The 18936-nt window shown below is 41.0% G+C and overlaps 2 protein-coding genes across 7 annotated transcripts; one reads left to right on the top strand and one right to left on the bottom strand.

Moving 5' to 3' along the window:
* Nucleotides 1–829: 829 nt before the first annotated feature.
* On the bottom strand, nucleotides 830–5302 carry tmem30b (transmembrane protein 30B). Of its 4 annotated transcripts, none has more exons than XM_034525642.1 (8): nucleotides 5155–5302; nucleotides 4427–4624; nucleotides 4034–4141; nucleotides 3818–3925; nucleotides 3436–3523; nucleotides 3215–3352; nucleotides 2717–2923; nucleotides 830–1382 (listed from the first exon to the last, which is right to left on the bottom strand). In XM_034525642.1, the coding sequence occupies exons 1-8, from the start codon at nucleotides 5179–5181 to the stop codon at nucleotides 1204–1206; spliced, it is 1053 nt and encodes a 350-aa protein (XP_034381533.1). In that variant the 5' UTR covers nucleotides 5182–5302; the 3' UTR covers nucleotides 830–1203. The 4 variants fall into 4 exon arrangements, with proteins under 4 accessions (XP_034381533.1, XP_034381536.1, XP_034381534.1 ...); XM_034525645.1 differs by having other exon boundaries at nucleotides 5169–5300; XM_034525643.1 differs by having other exon boundaries at nucleotides 5063–5165.
* Nucleotides 5303–5421: 119 nt separating this feature from the next.
* Nucleotides 5422–17797, top strand: kdm1a (lysine (K)-specific demethylase 1a). 3 transcript variants are annotated; one of them, XM_034525094.1, is made up of 22 exons: nucleotides 5489–5563; nucleotides 6277–6328; nucleotides 6815–7099; nucleotides 7478–7646; nucleotides 7937–8070; nucleotides 8176–8254; nucleotides 8369–8461; nucleotides 8713–8819; nucleotides 8999–9080; nucleotides 9307–9401; nucleotides 10307–10324; nucleotides 10644–10786; nucleotides 10907–10997; nucleotides 11516–11650; nucleotides 12928–13001; nucleotides 13711–13822; nucleotides 14018–14150; nucleotides 14256–14443; nucleotides 15265–15379; nucleotides 15471–15598; nucleotides 16086–16232; nucleotides 16823–17797. In XM_034525094.1, exons 2-22 carry the CDS (start codon nucleotides 6284–6286, stop codon nucleotides 17021–17023), a joined length of 2574 nt encoding a protein of 857 aa, XP_034380985.1. In that variant the 5' UTR covers nucleotides 5489–5563; nucleotides 6277–6283; the 3' UTR covers nucleotides 17024–17797. The 3 variants fall into 3 exon arrangements, with proteins under 3 accessions (XP_034380988.1, XP_034380985.1, XP_034380987.1); XM_034525096.1 differs by having other exon boundaries at nucleotides 5493–5563; nucleotides 6277–6313; XM_034525097.1 differs by lacking the exon at nucleotides 6277–6328 and having other exon boundaries at nucleotides 5422–5563.
* The last annotated feature ends 1139 nt before the right edge of the window (nucleotides 17798–18936 follow it).

The following is an 18936-nucleotide window of genomic DNA, read 5'->3' as shown; positions in this document are numbered from 1 at the left end:
GATCTACAAGACGGCTTTCACAAAACAAGCAAAGTTATAAACCTTTAAAAATGGGATTACTACTTTGCTGATAATAGATAGTTAGATTTTAAATAAGATAATTTGACTAGCATTAATTATTATTAATTAATGTTCTGCTGCTATCACGGTCCGTGTACGTTTTTATCGTTCGTTTTATAGGTTAGCAATCATTTGACTACTATAAACAATGCGAGACATCTTCGAAATGTGAGAGTAGCTGTGCTCTCCATTTTTCAGTCTTATACAATAGCTAACTCATTGTCAACTGACAAACGTGTTCACACGCACAACACAGTGCTATATCATTCTTTAGATCAAAGTGCCTTCATTTTCATAATGTGATTTTGTTGGAGGGTCGAAGACACTGTCAGCAGAGTTAGACCAGAACAGGTTAGAATGTTGAATGAGTATGACAGTAACAGGGATGACGGTGCAGTGAGGATATATGTCTTTTATTTTGACAGACTCGCACTTCCGGGTCGCCTGCCTTGCTTTGCGTCTATCAAAAAACAAGAGGACTTGCAAAAAACTAAATCGGCTCGTTATTTGAGTTAGGTTCTCTATTATTTTCGTTTTTGGATTCAGGGGGAAAAAAACGAAAAACTGAAACTGGAGACCTCTTAAGACATAATAAAGAAGTGGATGAGGGATTCAACCTTGCTAGTGATAGTGTAAAGCCTAGACTGTTACAAATGGCAACATTGCCTGTAGAAACTAAATGTTATAATAAAGACAGAGGAGTAGTTTTGATGTTTTATTAAATAAATATCAACATTAAGTAAAATATCTAAAACCACAGTATGAGTAAAACATGAGCTTGCATAGCCTGTACACCAGATCTCTGAGTTAAAAGTAATCACATTTTACAGCATTATTTCCAAGCTAATAAACTACACATCACACACACACAATCAAGTATACATTATTGTCTAGTATCGTATTGGCTTAAATATTATTACCGACCTAAATTGAGGAGGTAGCTCATTTTGTGACGAAAAGCAAAACATTAAGAGACCCCTCTTACAGCTGTTCCATTAGCAATCAACCTGTTAATGTAGTTAATGTACTCCTAAATCATCTGATTTTGCAGACATTGGGGAAACAGGTCAAAACTTGATTTGTAAAACCAACACCAGGCTTTTTCTGATCCTGAGGATACACCAGCAAACAAAAGTCCATGACTCAGTCTTCTTCAGGAAACTTGAATTTAGCATAGACAATGAGCATGACTATGGACATGAAGACGCACATTGAACCAATCACAAGGTAGGCAATGCCCAGGAAGTCATTCCGGCCACCCATCCAGGACACATTGCTGAACACCACCTTCTTTCTCCCTTGAAAGCTCAGAACAGGATAGTCTGGAGGACAAAATGTTAAGGATATACAGAAAAAATGGAAACACATAAAACAGTGATCTTCACGAAAGCATTCAATATACAAAGCTACATTAAGATACTGTATTAAACAGCCAGCGGTTTTGCATATTTTACCTATTTCCAACTCATAAATTCAATTTGAAAGGATTTATTTCGGGGCATTGGCCTCCATTCATTTAATCAATATCAATATATCATATAGCAACTTTATTGAACTGCATAATCCATCCGAGTGGCATTATTTTTAATGACTTATTGCAGTGTAGTTTTTAAACTGCATTACCACTCAATGATAATTTAACTGACACAAATGTAAACTGTAGTCCACTGTGATGGGTTAAACAACTGATCGAAAAGGTCAATATATTAATAAATTTCCAATGTGTACAGAAAGCAATGGCTGCCTGCAACAGTATAATTAGTTTTTTATCCAAACAAAAATGTATGTATTGTAGTGAGAAGGTATGTAGAGTTAAAGGATTTAAACTTGGAAACAGTAATATAGAATCAACATTTAAAAATGTCTTTGCCGTCCTTCTGAAGCCTATGTAAATACCTCAGAGATTACGTAAATCGTAAAATTTGCTTGTTTTCTTTCTGAACTCAAGAGTCATTGTGTTCACTCTGCTCAGGTAAAACCAGAACCACACCCAACCGGTTAAACAAGTTAGACTAATCTGCTGTTGCCGTAACACGACTCACAACATGCGGCCGAAACAATGGCGGACCCCTTTATGTAGATGTGACGCTTCGGAAATCAACACACACACACACACACACACACACACACACACACACACACACACACACACACACACACACACACACACACACACACACACACACACACACACACACACACACACACACACACACACACACACACACACACACACACACACACACACACACACACACACACACACACACACACACACACACACACACACACACACACACACACACACACACACACACACACACACACACACACACACACACACACACACACGATAATAAGGTTCATTATCCAGACATATATGCCGTTTTAAACAAGTAAAAAGTGTCCACTTCCACATTACTCCTGTAGCTTATTGCTGTATAATTTTTGCTCACTGATGGTTTTATGTATAAACATAAATGAGAATGATTCAAGTTTTTGTAAATATTTCGATGGTACTTTGGCCATTGCTATACAGTGATCATGTGTGTGATGGAAAGAAAAGACTGAGGTCAGAGTGTAAAATGACCAGCGTAATCTTTAGGCACCTTCGTTCAAATCAAACCAGAATCTGTAACGTATATAAAAAGGATACTGTAGGCAATTTTAAGGGAGTAGTTTCCAGCTGGCAGACCCCGTGCATAATCACCCTGAGCAATTCGTCGATAGAGCTTTCTGAAATCTGGCAGGGCCGCCCTCCTCATCCACACCAGGAAATCTTGATTGATGAAGCCATTGTTATTCGGGTCTGAGGTGTCCAACTCGTAAGCAGGTCTGGGCCAAAATAAAGGCTTCACCGTACCTGGAAGTTAAACTTTTAATCAGCTATTATGATTCCTCAAACATAAAATTCACATTATTTAAAATATGACCCCCCCACCCACCCACAAAAGAACCCCATATTTTCTGCATCAAACTAAGTTGCTTCTTTCATCCACAAGACAACTCCTTTCCCACTCTGTAAAATACAATTGACAACACAATTTGTTTTGAGTAGAGTGGGAACCCCTCATTACAAGACAATTAATCTGCATCATATGCACCATAGCGCTACTTAAACAGGACAGACAGTTACAGTGAAGTAAGTTACTACCTTCGAATGCCTCCTTTAGAGGTGTGACATTGGGGTTTCTGTATTTGACGTTGTAATCTGTCCACCAAGCAATCCCTTTGCCATCGAGGGGAACCAGCTCATTTGTCCCATTGACCTCCCGATACAGCAGGAAGGTATCTATTAACAAATGCACGATTTAATACGTACATAACACTGTAAATAAAATTAATTCCAGATGAATTTTAAATGTCCTTACATACCATTAAACATGCTGTTTGCTATTGATCCACATGGTACAATTGGTTTTATGCCGTCAGTGTCATAGGGTGAACAGGTGTCACTGGGACTCTTCAAGAGAGACAGAACAGTGTTTTCAATGCTCAAATAAATAGTCTGACATCGTTGTTTGTATTACAGATGGGCAAGAGAATGAAGTACCACTAATGCAGCTTTAGGTTCTGCACAGTTACCAAAATGTATACAGATAAAAAATATAAACTGTTTGACCAAGGTGACAAAACGTATACTCAACTCTTTTTAATATTTGTGTTCCAATTGAGATCATCTGGATTTAGTTTTTCCCATGGAAGTTAAAACCAGAGCGTGTTTTTTGTTCTTCAAAATATTATGTTGGTAACTCACCTTAAAGTTATCCAGGTCTCCAGACAGCTGGGCATCATCTTTGGACACACCATACCTTCTGTAGTTCTGGAAGTAGTTGGACAAACCGTAATAAAAGAACACAGGTCCCTGTGGAGGAAAACAGAATCACAGCCGAGGGTCAGGACCGGGAGGAAAGTTAAACTTTATTACTATTTCTATGTGTGTGAACGTGTCTGTGGAAATCTCCAATGTGACCTCAAATCGACTGCTAATGTTGAAGTCCAGTTGGCACACACAATTCTTTTCTTCCGGGTTGGAGCACTTGAAGCAATCCGAGTCTGGTTCAAACCCAGTGTAGTCCATCTAGGAAAGAACAAGAAAGGTTATCCTTAATTATTGATGGCTACAAAACCTGTCTCCATCAAGTGTTAAGGACACCACATGTCCTTAAACTCAGTACAATATTACGTACAAGTGACAAGTCTACGAGCAAGTAGCAGTGTACAGTTTTGGATTGTACACCATTTATTTAATCTCAACACAAAAAAAAGAGGGATTTTTAAAAATATTGATTTAAGATGAGTTCACGTCAATCTAGTTTACACATGTGTTACTGTCTCTTCCGCTCTCTTTTTTATACAGTCATACCTCCATAACCTGGATGTTCTTTGAAGTGATAAAGAGAGCAACGCCAATGCCAATGAATGCAAGGCCGATGATGACAAATCCTGGGATGACAATGCCAGCTGAAAGCATGGGCTGCCATGCTGGAAGCCTCTGCTGAGTGAAGGCAGTGTTGTCAGGCCGATTGGCTAACTCCTGCTCTTGCTTCACCATTGTTTTGTTCTGTTGGATAGATTGTTAATCAGCTCACCAGTTTATACGTGACAATATTATATATTTTATCTTAAAGTGTATAAGAGCCATATCAAACACATGAAACACTCCCTTTATAACCAGATGACTGAACCCTCCCCACCCTTGTTCTGACTCAAAAGACTTCCCGATTTCTGCTACGTGAAGCCTCTACTCTCAATTTAAGTTAAAGGACGTTGCAGACACCCGCAACAGTTCGTACGACTCTTTATTTACGACTCCAGCCCTAAAAGGCTTCATATCACATACAAAAACCTTGAATCTCAACTACCAACAACACCCACATTTGACGAGAGCAAAACAGACAGACTCTCCGTAGACTTTAAAACTAACTCACCGGTAAAGTGAAATTGTTAAAGTGATGCACACAACAAAAATATATTCTAGATTTGGATTTTAGTTACTTACGCACAGTCGGCTCAAAATGGAGAATACAGGAGTAAATAAAACGTCGGTGTGCTTCCTCGAGTACTCGGCGCGACAGAGACGCTCACCTTTACCTGTCCACACCCACCTTCCTTGCCCATCCTGTTCTTCTTCCCGACTGACGTCAGCTTTGGCGTGCAGACGCAAAGCAGAGAGAGTCGTTTGTCGTTTCTCCACAAACGGAAGACGAAGAAGAGAAAGAAAACATCTCAATTTGTTTTTACTTTTATAGGTTACCTGAAAAACAATTAAGATTATGTGTTGGAAACAGACTGTGCATTAATAAGCGTACACTTAAAAATAAAAATGTGTAGTAGTTTTTTAGTATGAAATCCCTGCCCACTTTCTTTTGGGATTGACAGCTATTTCGACCAATTGTTCCGCTGTGGGCAACGTTTTCAATCTACCAATCACGAGCGAGTTCATTGAAAGGAGACCTGCTACTGTGCTGTCTTTGTGTTGACATCTTTGGAGGACCGAGAGGTAATATTCACATTTCCAATGTTTAACGCTGTAAACACAGATCCCTGGTGCAGGGGAGTGTGCCTAACACTCGGCCAGTGTATACATTCACACCCATTTAGAAAGCGAGGCCGGCGCTTTTTGTTTCTCGAGGTCGCACCTGCTGCTGTTGGTGCTAACCAGTTCTCATTGTTAGCGCCGCTAACGAACTAGCATAGCATTGTCTCGTAATATACATTTGAAAGGAAATGCATTCAGAAGCGCTTCAATGTGTGTTTGCAGCACAACTTCCGCCGCACCTTTTATGAAAGGAATATAACATCGCATTCGTCTGCCCTGTTTGCGAGTAATGTTAGCTGTCAAGTACCGAGCTAGCGTTAGCTACCGCAAGCTAACGTCGGTCCGCTGCTAGCTTTGCTCTGAATCTCCTCGCTAACGTTTCCAAAAGTCAACTTGTTCACAGTGGAACTCGGGAACTCGGCACAATCAATGTGTGCGCGCCTAACGGCTGTTTTAATGATTAAATGTGTTAAAACTCGCTCAGGATTTCTGACTCTGTTAATCCTAATCAACCGGTGAAACACATTTGTATGTCTTGTGATATAACCGCAGTGGCAATTTTTCAAAAAAATGTTTAGCAAAATCTTAATGGATGTTATGTGAAAGGCCAACATTGTTTTTGTCCAGTTTAGCCTGTTCGTAACCATACTTCTGGTTCTGTCTTCATTTCTTAGTGTTTGAATGGATAATACCAGGTGCACGGAGAAATGGGTAAAACAAGACAAGGTTACTGTCACCATGGAGTCCTCCTTTCATAAACCATCAAAAGCCATTCATGCCCTATTAGCTAACTTTGATTAAATCATTCAGTGATGCAGATGTGACAGTATAGTGTTTGTTAGCCTTTTGTTGCAGGTGCCTGCACTGCCCCGAGCAGAAAAGTGACGAGTTGTTGTAAACTTTTATTTCTTAAGTTAATTTGTGTTAAAAACACTAGTAAGTGAGTCAGCTTTTTTTTTTTTTGCTTTTTATATTGTATATGTTGTAGACAAACACATTTGGGGGTACCGCAAAGGTCACAAAGTGTTGTGTTTATTTTTGGTTGTTTTCAGCACACAACCAACACATCATTTTCATCTTTTCTTTTAGGAATAATTCTTTTTTTTTTCATTAATCATAGTATTTTGAACAGTCAAATTTCGACCATTTCCCTTGGGCTGTTGTATGTTTCATTTTCATGGCTTTCATCAAGAATATGTCCCCTCTGTTCAGGAGAGGCCTCCAACGTCATCCATGATGCTGTCTAGCAAGAAGTCAGATGCTGGCTCCTCCTCTACATCTTCTGCGGGAGCAGCAGGAGGCGATAGGGCCCCTGTTGCTGATGCCCAGACTGGTCCATCAGCCTCAGCTGCAGGCCCTATGGATGTAAAGAAAAAGGAAAGGTCATCCCCAAGTGGGGAACCTGGAGGAGCCCCATTACCTCATCAAGCAGGCCCTGGTGGGGCAGACCAAGACGCAGCTGAAGTTCGCAGAACGAGTCGTCGCAAGCGAGCAAAAGTAAATATTTTAGGGTTGTGAATCCTCTCGCTCAGGGAGGAAAAGAAGCTGCCAAAACTGATAAGAGTGAAAATTAGTTTTTATCTGGTACTGGCATTGCAATGTATTTTAATGAACATTTGTTTTCTTTAAAGGATCAATACAACTTTTGCAACTGCAATATTGCTCTCTAGCTGATGTCACAGGTTCTCACTTGCATATGTGCACCAGTGGAAATTAGCAACAGAGGTAATGTCTCATAATATTTGCCGATGTTCTTGGTATTTGTTTCTTATTCCCAGAAAGGTTTTGGCACTTCTACTGTAAGTGACATGGGCGCACACCAATTAATACACCGCAACGCTGGTGTTTATGATGCTTTTATTGTGCCTAACGCTGCAGGTGGAATACCGCGAGATGGACGAAAGCCTGGCTAATCTGTCGGAGGACGAATATTACTCTGAGGAGGAGAGGAACGCCAAGGCAGAAAAAGAGAGGAAGCAAGTCATCCCTCCACCACCTCCTCCACCAGAGGAAGAGAATGACAGTGAACCAGAGGAGCCGTCTGGTCAGTCTGAAACTTGATGCATCAGCACGAAGCAGGGAAATTAAACATGTTTTGGTTGAAGAAAAAATCTTAGTGTGTAATAAAAAGTCTGATTTTTTTTCTTAAAGGCAGAGTGGAGAGATTTTTCTCTGCTAACTTGAAGGCTGTGTTGTTCAGTCTTGTAATTTGCTTTGTGTTCAATCTCATTTTGGAGCTCATTGCACATGAATGCTCTCTCCTTTTGTCTTAAATTGATTCTAAATCACACTCAATGCTTTTAATAGAATAGTGATATGTGTGTTCATTTTTAGGTGTCGAAGGAGCTGCTTTCCAGAGTCGTCTTCCTCATGACCGTATGACATCCCAGGAGGCTGCCTGCTTCCCTGACATCATAACTGGTCCCCAGCAGACTCAGAAGGTCTTCCTCTATATCCGCAACCGTACGGTAAGTGCCAACGTAGACGCATTACTTTCTATTGCAAAACTAAGGACTTCGGGATCATTGTTTTAAATGTGTACTAATTACTTAATTAATATTAACCTCATACAGCTCCAACTTTGGCTGGACAACCCTAAAATCCAGCTAACATTTGAGGCCACAGCACAGCAGCTTGAAGCTCCATATAACAGTGAGACATTAAAACATAAACATTAAACATTTCTTTGTCTACATTTTTTTTCTTTTTTTACTTTGTAGTAAACAATTGTCGTTGAGGTTGAATGTGCTCTTTTTCTCTTTTTAGGTGATGCTGTGCTGGTTCATAGAATACACAGCTACTTAGAAAGGCACGGTCTCATTAACTTTGGCATTTACAAGAGGGTCAAGCCTTTACCAAGTAAGTTCACTTCCTTCACTGCACAAATAAAATATCACTAGCCATTTGCTATAATTTATGTCTTCTTCAAGCCACGTTGGATTTAAGGCAAAAATGTCTTTGATTTATATCCCCCACAAAAAGATCTGGTTTATAGAAGTGATTGTCTGAGTTTGGGATTTATTAGCTACTTTGGCTTTACTAGCTACTCCGACTAATTCAGACACTGACCTGGTACTGTAAGGATACTGAGTTAATGTTTGTTGTTGCAGCGAAGAAGACCGGAAAGGTTATAGTCATTGGTGGAGGTGTGTCTGGTCTAGCTGCAGCCAGGCAGTTGCAAAGCTTCGGGATGGATGTTACAGTATTGGAGGCCAGGGTAGGTCTTCAACAGGTTCTCTCACTTATTTATCTTTAATTTGTCACATTATCTTAACCAGATCTTATCTTACAATCGCTAGCATTTTGAGATTGGTACCACACTATAAATACACATTTATAAGGGTTTAGATGATAACTAATTGAGTGGCCTAAACTTACTTTGCTTTTTCCATGCAGGACCGTGTTGGAGGCAGAGTGGCCACATTTAGGAAGGGCAACTATGTAGCTGATCTGGGAGCCATGGTGGTGACTGGGCTGGGTAAGATACATAAACTGTTTTAAGTCAATACAAAAGTCAAAGCATCATATAAATCTCTATTGTCTAATCATAACACATTATCATCAACCTAGATTTGAGGTAGTTTCTTTTCACAAAGTCAGATAGAAGTTATCATAGAGATTCTACAGTTACTAAAAATGACCTGTAGAGGGTGTTATTGTCCAGGTTTATGCTGTGTCATTGTCAACTGTGTGTCCATGTTCAGGAGGGAATCCAATGGCAGTGATCAGCAAGCAGGTTAACATGGAGCTGGCCAAGATCAAACAGAAGTGTCCACTGTATGAAGCCAATGGCCAGGCTGTGAGTATAATGACATTACATAATCAGAAAATGTAGTTGTATTTCGTCCACTATTCTCCCATAGGCAAGCTGGGTTTTCTCATACAAACGAGTAGAATCCAGAGATGCCTGAAAGCGGTTAAATACTCAAAGTAATTGTAAAGAGTTTACTCGTAAAGCTGAGCCATGACTTAACAATTTTATAGATGGCAAAAAGTGCATGTTATTGGGTCCAACCTGCTTCAGTCATACTGACATTTTTGATGTTCAAATGGCTAATCTCTGGCTACAATAGCATTAGACATGTGTATCCACATTTAAAAAATAAAAATTAAACCAAGACCTTGTGTTGTTTACTTCCTTCAACAGAAGATGTTTACTTATGCACAAAAGTTACCTCTTGGGATACAAATGCTATGTGTCTTGGTTTATAGCTGTTCTCCAAGCCCCGTTGTCCTGAGGCAGAGATCTGGCTTTTCATAAGCCACAAAAATACACTGGGAGGAGGATTCATTTAACTGCTTGAAAGCATTTAATCAACAGCTCCGGTTCCTTTCAGAGCAAAGCACACCAGAAAACAGATATAGCCTAATGTTATTAAATTGGAAATAAACAGTGTTTTCCCCACTAATTGTTGTGCTGTCCGTCAAGTGGCAGCAACAGTAGTAGGATGTTTAGGTTCATGTTCGGGGCACTTCTCTTGAAGTAGAGACCAGCCAGAAGGGCTCTAGAAGCATCCACATAATGTGTAACTGGTTTCCTCCTGTGCAGGAAAAGGCAAATTAAATGACCATGTTTTATTTTTGTGCAAACCTGTTTGAGGTTAAAGTTGTGTTTACTTCATATGTTTTCTCTCTCTCTCCCCCCCTCTCTCTTCCCTCTTGTCTTCTCAACCGCCATGGTAATCTTCTGGTGGACTACTCAAGGGTGAACGATGCACAAGTGTATGTATTTATTTTATTTATGTATGCAATGCATTCCATATCTGTTTCTTCTGTTTTTATTAGGCACTCTGAGTTAACTTCATGACACAGGAGAAAAATAGACTTGGTTACAAGTTGGATTATGAAGTGATTTATAAATGCCATGAATTAAGTCAAAAAGTTTTCTAGTGAAATTCTGCTTATTGTACCAGTTGTAATACTTTCTGTGCCTTTAGCTTCAGTTGAGTCTGGCATGCTTTTGTCTTTTTTATTTTACTATAAATTCCATCACTGCTGTCATTATTGAGACTGATGTCCAATGGTGTCATGTTGTATCTAGGTACCAAAAGAAAAGGATGAGATGGTGGAGCAAGAGTTCAACAGATTGCTGGAAGCCACCTCCTTCCTCAGCCACCAGCTGGACTTTAATTTCCTCAACAACAAACCTGTTTCTCTAGGACAGGCCTTGGAGGTGGTCATACAGTGAGTATGGTGTACACTACATGAGCTCACATAAAGGAGATGTGTCCTGCACATTTGTATCCAACATAGAGATGTATACACAAACACTTATTCCAATATGGTGTGTGTGTGTGTGTGCAGGCTGCAGGAAAAACATGTAAAAGATGAGCAGATAGAACACTGGAAGAAGATTGTAAAGACTCAGGAAGACCTCAGGGATCTTCTCAATAAGGTGAGTGCAAGAGAGTGGTAGCGATCTTTTTGTCTAACTCTCGGAAAGACATACAAATATGTGGATTTCCTGAAACGATTAACTATTTCTTTAAGACGACTCAAAGGGAAATCTTGCAAAGTGGTGGAGAACTTTTCATTTTCTTTTTAAATTGTCAAAAAAACATGATCGGAAATTAGACTCAACATTAAATTACTGCTGGAACTTCTAGCATTTGGTTTGTCAGTTATGTTTGTTTGATTGTATTCACTAAGAGAGCTAATAGATGGAGTACACTGAGTTACATTTGTGACATATTTAGCACTCAAACAGTGCCATTACAGTAACACAAGCAGGTTACTGGATCACTACTGGTTTTATTTTAGGCTCTGAATACGGGGTGTTTGATTTTTAACAACATAACCAACCCACAGTTGTATGTGTGTGTTTTTTTTTTTTTTTTTTTTTTTTCTTCTTTCATCCACTATTATTTCATGACTTCTTTCCCCTTTCTCTCTTTTCCTCATTCTCCTTTTTAGATGGTGACCACTAAGGAACGGGTTAAGGAGCTCCATCAGCAGTATAAAGAGGCCAGTGAAGTCAAACCACCAAGAGATATCACAGCTGAGTTCCTGGTGAAGAGCAAGAACCGCGACCTCACCACGCTCTGCAAAGTAAGCAAAAACACTTATTTCAGAAAAAAAAGAGAAAATGTGATCAGAAGAAGGTTACAATAGAGTTCTTACATCATCATGTTGTCTAGAACAGATTCCTATGTGATGTTTCCATTACTATCAGGTTTAAACGCAAACTTTTCCCTACTGGTTTTGTGGTGTTGCATAGTGTATGTTGCTGTAGTTTGAAGTATTAGGTTTCCTTTGATAATTATTAGGTGTACCTGTGGGTCAGAAAGTTGACCGCCATAACTTGGCGGGCGGAAACATATTTGTTGTGTAAATCGAAACATTTGTAAAGGTATTGAAATGCAGAGGTATAAACAATGGATATTTTAGGGTGGATGTCTTGAGAATTTTAATACTGTGCTCTCTAAGTAAACCAGACAGGCTGTGTTTAAGTGGTTTAATGCCTCGGTTGGATGTATTATTAGAGTGAGCGCTGCAGTTTTATTTTTGCTTCAGATAAATCACCTCCACTACTGCTATGTGTGTATTTTAGAAGGAGGTTTTAGTTGGTTTAAACACAGGTGGTGTTTATCTGCTACCCATCCGCTGTCTAAAAAAAAACCCGACTTCAAGACTTTGAATCACCGTCTGACTGTCTTTGTGTCTGCCTATAGACACACAAACTTTCAGGAAGACAGAATGTGTGTGTGTGTGTGTGTTCTCTTGACATGCAAGACTACACCGTATAACAAGATTTAAGGCTGTGTCAGGATATTTTTGCTGGGGTATTTCTCAGTATTCTTTCCATTTGTAGTATTTTCCCAGTTCAGCTTGGTGGCGTCATTCGGATGTAAAATGTCCTAGACTTGACTCTATGTAGGTGGTAATTGGTATTACCAGACGCTGCACTCTCTGCTGTAGTTGGTTCTATTGTGGTGAACTGATGAACAGGTTGAGTCAGCGCTTGCTTGTCCTTTCTGCTTGACCTGAAACCCTCTGGGTGTGTATCTTTAAGTACACACACACCACACCATTCGTCCCCAGCTCCTTAAGTCTGACAAATTCAGTGTGAGAATTATTTGTTATAATTCACTCCGATGGTGAATATTGCAAGAAATTGTTATAATATATAATAGTTTTGCTTCTTAATTACTTTTCTCATTAAGTTAGCTCATTAGTTTTAATTGAAAATGCAATTGTGATACATATTCATAATCACAATTATCAAATAATGTGTTGTCATTATATCAGTATTTCCCTGCAGTAATACTAAATAGATTAAATTAAGACGTATACGTCTCCTTGCTGTGTGCCTTGTCCCCGTGTAGGAGTATGACGAGTTGGTGGAGCTGCAGGTCAAGCTGGAGGAGAGGCTGCAGGAGCTGGAGGCCAATCCACCCAGGTAACCAACCCAGTTAACCAGTGGGTACTGATGAAGACGTAGTGGCCGGAATGAAATTTTAGCTTGTCTCTCTTTCTTCCCCCATTCTTTTTGAGCACCATCTTTTGTTTCATGGTTAAATCACTCTTTTTGATCACAATGTATTATGACTAGATACCTTCACAGTATACATGTCATTATTCTGTTTAATTAATGGTTGCTGTCAAAGGCAGTAAAACATGTCTATTTGAGAACATAAAGCAAAAATATGCCAGGGTATGAAATGGTTCAGTGTAATAAAAAATAACATGAAGCACTTAGTTGAATCCCGCTGGGAACAGAGGCAGCAGCTACTTGTTGGTCTGGATTGGATCAGTACATTCATTTGAGATGTCACTGCTCAAGTATTCTTATTTTTTAATTGTTCTAATCAGGACCTATCCAAGCTATGTTGAAGCAATATTGGCTTCTGAGCTGGAGTGCAAATGGTCTGTCATTAATGGTAATACCAGATAATTGGTGTTGGAGCCCTGAGGCCATTGGCAACAGATGTTTACCTGTGTTAGTATTGTGGCAGTTTGTCAATTACATTTTTTTTTTTTTTTACAGATAACGTATGTGTTCAAATATGTATTATGTTTTGAGTTAATTGTTTTCTGCTTTTGCGTGAGTAAACCTGTGCCTCTAATCTCTCATCACCATGTCTCTTTTCTTCCCTTCTTTCCCACAGTGATGTTTACCTGTCATCCAGGGATCGGCAGATCCTGGACTGGCACTTTGCCAACTTGGAGTTTGCCAATGCTACGCCCCTCTCCACCCTTTCTCTCAAGCATTGGGATCAGGTATAAACATGAACCCATTTTTAAATGTTATAACTTCGTAGTCCTTACGATGGTCTTTCATTGCAAAGACCCAAAGTCCTCTTACAAACCCATGTTCATAACAAGATTAACTATGAGATGCCTCTGCCATCCAGTTTTATTACTTTTGGGGATTTAATTGTGCTACTGTGTGACACATTATTACTTTATACACAGGATGATGACTTTGAGTTCACTGGCAGCCACCTGACAGTAAGGAATGGTTATTCATGTGTTCCTGTGGCCCTGGCTGAAGGCTTGGACATCAAACTAAACACAGCAGTGCGGCAGGTCCGGTACACAGCTTCTGGTACGTGTGTGTGTGTGTGTGTGTGTGTGGACGCTTTTGGCCACACGTTCCTCTATTGATTGATGGTCATGTGGATGTACAATGCGTCTTAAACGGTTTCTCCAGGCTGTGAGGTGATAGCAGTCAACACCCGCTCCACGACCCAGACCTTCATATACAAGTGTGATGCTGTGCTGTGCACCTTGCCTCTCGGCGTACTGAAGCAGCAGCCCCCTGCTGTGCAGTTTGTTCCGCCGCTGCCTGAGTGGAAGACATCTGCTATACAGAGGATGGGCTTCGGCAACCTCAACAAGGTATAGTGCTTGGTATTCATCAAACTGCGGCTGCTGCCTTCTTTCCTCAGCCAAACCACAGAATCTCATCTAGATTCTAGTGGTACGTCTTGAACACGTGTAATGCAGTCAAGACGGTCCTGAGTAGTCTGACATTTACGTAGAAGGCCAGAGACTTGAGCGCTAACACCCCCCTCCCCCCTGCAGACCAGTACAAACTGTTTTGTCTCTAAATGAGTTACAATGTTCAAATCAGTGTTGGTGAGGTTTTAAATCATGTGTGCTTTTGCCATGAGAATGTTCCTTAGAGACCTCCTGCTTCTCGTTCTGCTGCAGTGTCCTTATGCTAGGAACTTGACCTTCAGTGATAATGGGCTGAAAAAATAAATATTGTGTTCATTGCCTCATTGATATTGCATAACGTGGTTTACATTTGGGCTCAGATGGAGGATGGGCTCAAAATGTGTAAAGTATAGGACTGGAGAGGCAATCGGAGCTTCGTGTGAATGAACGGTGCTTTTTGCCAGTGTGTTTTTAACTGGATCAGAATTCTGATTCTGCGTCACTCCTGGCCCACCAGCTCTTGTACACTCTCTGTTGCTGAGCATCAACTGCAGCAGAGTAGTTTATCTCCTCATTCTACTGCAGCACAGAGGAGAATACTGCATTATTATGCAATCTGATCTGCTACTATCTCCATCTCCAGCAGATGGCGTGCAACTATTCACACATTGATAACTATCAAGTGATGGAACTAAATGTGCCTCACAGGCCATGGAACTTTTGATCAAAAGAAGCACATTGATCGATGTGTGACCTTTTGTGTTCCTCCCTGTCTGAAGGTGGTGTTGTGTTTTGATCGCGTGTTCTGGGATCCCAGTGTCAACCTGTTTGGTCATGTCGGCTCTACCACAGCAAGTCGCGGCGAACTCTTCCTTTTCTGGAACCTCTACAAAGGTGATGAGATGTTTTTGTTTTGCGTGTTTGTGTCCGTCCTTTGCTTATCTTAATATATTCATCAACGTTTTTTTTTTTTTTTCTCCTTCAGCCCCGATCCTCCTCGCTCTGATGGCCGGAGAGGCCGCTGGCATCATGGAGAACATCAGTGATGACGTGATTGTCGGGCGCTGCCTTGCCATTCTCAAAGGAATATTTGGAAGCAGCGCTGTCCCGCAGGTACACAATTGGGAATCATCCATGACAAAAACCCTCACATGCCGTTATTCTTGAACTTAACCCCTAGTCCACATACCAAATTGTTTATTCCCCTCAAACACAGTTTACACAATTTGACAAGCTGGCAGATTTGTTCAAATATAACTTCATCATGTTTGTTGTTTACAGAAAAGTAGTGCTGGGTTTTTATCTTTAAGCTCCATCATTAGTGTTTTTTCTGGTTTTTCCAGTACTTTGAGTGGAATGTCAAATCTGTCCTGAATTGACCCCCATAACCAGCACAACTTAACACAGCGAGCGCATATGAAAGGCCCTGGAGTCGTATCCAAACCACCCGTCATTATAAATCAGTTGCTTATGGTTTCTAATGGGACAGAATCATATGCATGGAGGCCAGCGTTGGAACTGTTCACCATCCAACTGTTAACAGGTTCCTCTCACATCATGGAAACTCCTCAGAAGTATGTGTTGTTTGTCGTCTTGGCAGCCAAAGGAAACTGTGGTCACTCGTTGGCGTGCAGACCCCTGGGCTCGGGGCTCCTACTCGTACGTTGCAGCAGGTTCTTCGGGCAACGACTATGACCTCATGGCACAACCCATCACACCTGGCCCCGCCATACCAGGAGCCTCACAGGTAAAGTACACAACGCTACGCTTCTTATGCCTTGGGTCGGGGGCGTCATGTGCGGTAACTGACGTAAGAGCGCAGTGGCAATTAGCTAGCCAGTGGGGCACAACAGAGACTGGCATGCACGACAATGAGCGACCGTCCTGGCTACCTAAACAAAGCAAGGAGAAGCAGAGATTACAACACACACACACACACACACACACAGTGGGAGAGTGAAATCATTCTCTGCTCAGGTAGACATTACTCCACCATATCTTTACGTAGCAATTAGTTATTTGTTGCTATATTAAAGCTTTTATATAGTACCTTTTTTTTTTAAGTTGAGTCTGTTTGTGTGAGAAGGCGAGGGATAGAAGGCGTCCCAGCCTGCCCACAATACTCAACCAAACCAAAGCGGAGCAGTTTATTCTCCACAGATTATTATTTTTGCTGTTTTATTTTTTGTCATATTTATGCGTTTACTGATGCATTCTGGCATTTTACTACCACACTTTTTTTTGTTTTGTTTCACCAATACCATATTTTCATTGAATTCCTTATTATATTGGAAAAATCCAACATCAATCAATGCGGTTTTTCTGTTTTTCTCTCAGCCTGTCCCCCGTCTCTTCTTCTCTGGGGAGCACACGATCAGGAATTACCCCGCTACAGTTCACGGCGCCCTGCTCAGTGGGCTTCGCGAAGCCGGACGCATTGCTGATCAGTTCCTGGGCGCCATGTACACACTTCCCCGACAGGCCACTCCCACAGCTGCCAGCAACCCTCAACAGGCTCATCCCACCCCCAGTGTCTGAGATCGCCTCACCCAGTTCCTGCAAACTTAGGACTGTGGGACCAACTAAAGCAGTTAATGAGAAAATACAGAGGTTTTCCCCATAAACTGTTGATATTTCTGAACGTGAAAGATCTTGGAGGTCCCTGACAACACTTTGCATCATTGCCTTTACTCAAGTAATGGCACACAGAGAATTAATTTTCTTTCATTCTTTAGGAATGATGTGAAATTGAGATTCTTTAAGTGGAGCATTACAGACTCATTAGTGACTGTTCACATTTCCAGCAACATTTGGAGACCGATGTAACCTACTGCGAAGACTGGGCGACGCTAAAGAATGACTAATACATCCCAATTTCGTCTTTAGAAATGTGTGATTTCCCCAGTCTTGAAAACGGAAGCATGGCATTAAGTTTGGATTGATAAAGTGTATTCGATTCCCTGTGGAGCATGTCTGCAAAACCAACATCTATTTGTGCCCTCGTTTAAATCCTAAAAGTACACAGAACCTAGAGCCGTATATCGTATAACACGGATAACGAACTCGGAGGCACAGTGTCAATCTCAAGGCCTTGTCTTGTAATGTCTATGTAAACTATATGCCTCTTAAGTTTACTTTCTATTATTTACGGTTGCAGAGAGTAGTGGAAATAGTTTGTATTAAAAGAAAGATTAAAGAATTGTGAATGTTTTGTTGCCATAGCAGTTTATGTATTTTATTATGGTTGTCATCACATACTTTTTTTATATTTACAATTGTTTTGTTATTAAAAGAGAAAAATGGTGTCTGGAATTCAGGGTGTTCTTTTTGACTGATATGTGCCATCACCTGCAGTCGTGTAGTTTCTGTACTTGTGCAACAGTAACATGGCTGCTTCTGCTTTGACCCTCTCATGACCCTCCTTCATAGCAGGTCTGGCTGGTTCCCAGAGTCTGTGGCACTCTGCGTGAGGGAAAGATGAGGGTCCATATAGTGGGGGATCTGATGGGAGGGGGTCGGGGGGTAAAATAGTGACATGAGCTGTTCTGTGGGGTTGTATTCCAGGGCTCTGCCCCTCTTGTTTCCGTGGACTGGAGTGTCACAGGCCCGTCTTCCCCTCAGAGGCGGTTATTATTATCGCGCCCAAAGGAGATGTTTGGTCTAACGACAGTAATTTGAGCTGGGGTTTTGGACTGCGGCACTCGGGTATTTACTTCCCTGGTAAACCCTCGACTCAGAGCAGTGAATAACTTGACACAGAAAGTGTAATTGAGTTAATAAAGTCCTTTTGAATGAAAGCCCACATCTCATGGGATTTATAGGGGTGGGGTGGCATGTACACTTCTACAGGTACAAACACCTCCCACTTGCTATGAGCATTTTGGACATTATCCACAATAATCATATTTGAAATAGTGATTGTACATTTTTATTGTCAGTATATTATTTGAGCCATTCCAGCAGCATGGCTTTTAGGGGTTATGATAGTTGGTCGGTCCACCATTTTGGTCAAGACAAACTATTTCGCTGTCATGGTACCCAGATGATGAATCCTACAGACTGTTGATCCCCTGACTTTTCCACTGAAGCCCATCAGTACTTTAGCTTTTGACCAAATACCAGCAAAACTAATGACAGTCCCTTCAGTAATACTTAAAATTACCTAAATTCCCATATAACGTGCACAATTATCACACTAGTGTTCCCAAGTTATTTAAAGCTGCCGGCTCGACCTCAACAACCCTTTGTATGTATTCTCAGTCAACATCCCCCTCAGTCTTTCCCATGAGTCCTGTTTTAGGCAGTGAAGCCTCTTCCTCCATCTTCCGGCTCCTCCACCCGCCTGCAGTGCCACCGAGTCATTTCCATGGTTGACTTCACAGCACTAATTTGGGTCAGGCCGAGGCTCAGGAGCACCAGGGTCTAAACAGGCACCGCTGTGTTAGGGTAGC

The sequence above is a fragment of the Cyclopterus lumpus genome, chromosome 22 (genome assembly GCF_009769545.1).
Source record: "Cyclopterus lumpus isolate fCycLum1 chromosome 22, fCycLum1.pri, whole genome shotgun sequence".
In the NCBI taxonomy this organism is placed as follows: Eukaryota; Metazoa; Chordata; class Actinopteri; order Perciformes; family Cyclopteridae; genus Cyclopterus; species Cyclopterus lumpus.
This window is presented reverse-complemented; position numbering and strand designations above follow the sequence as displayed.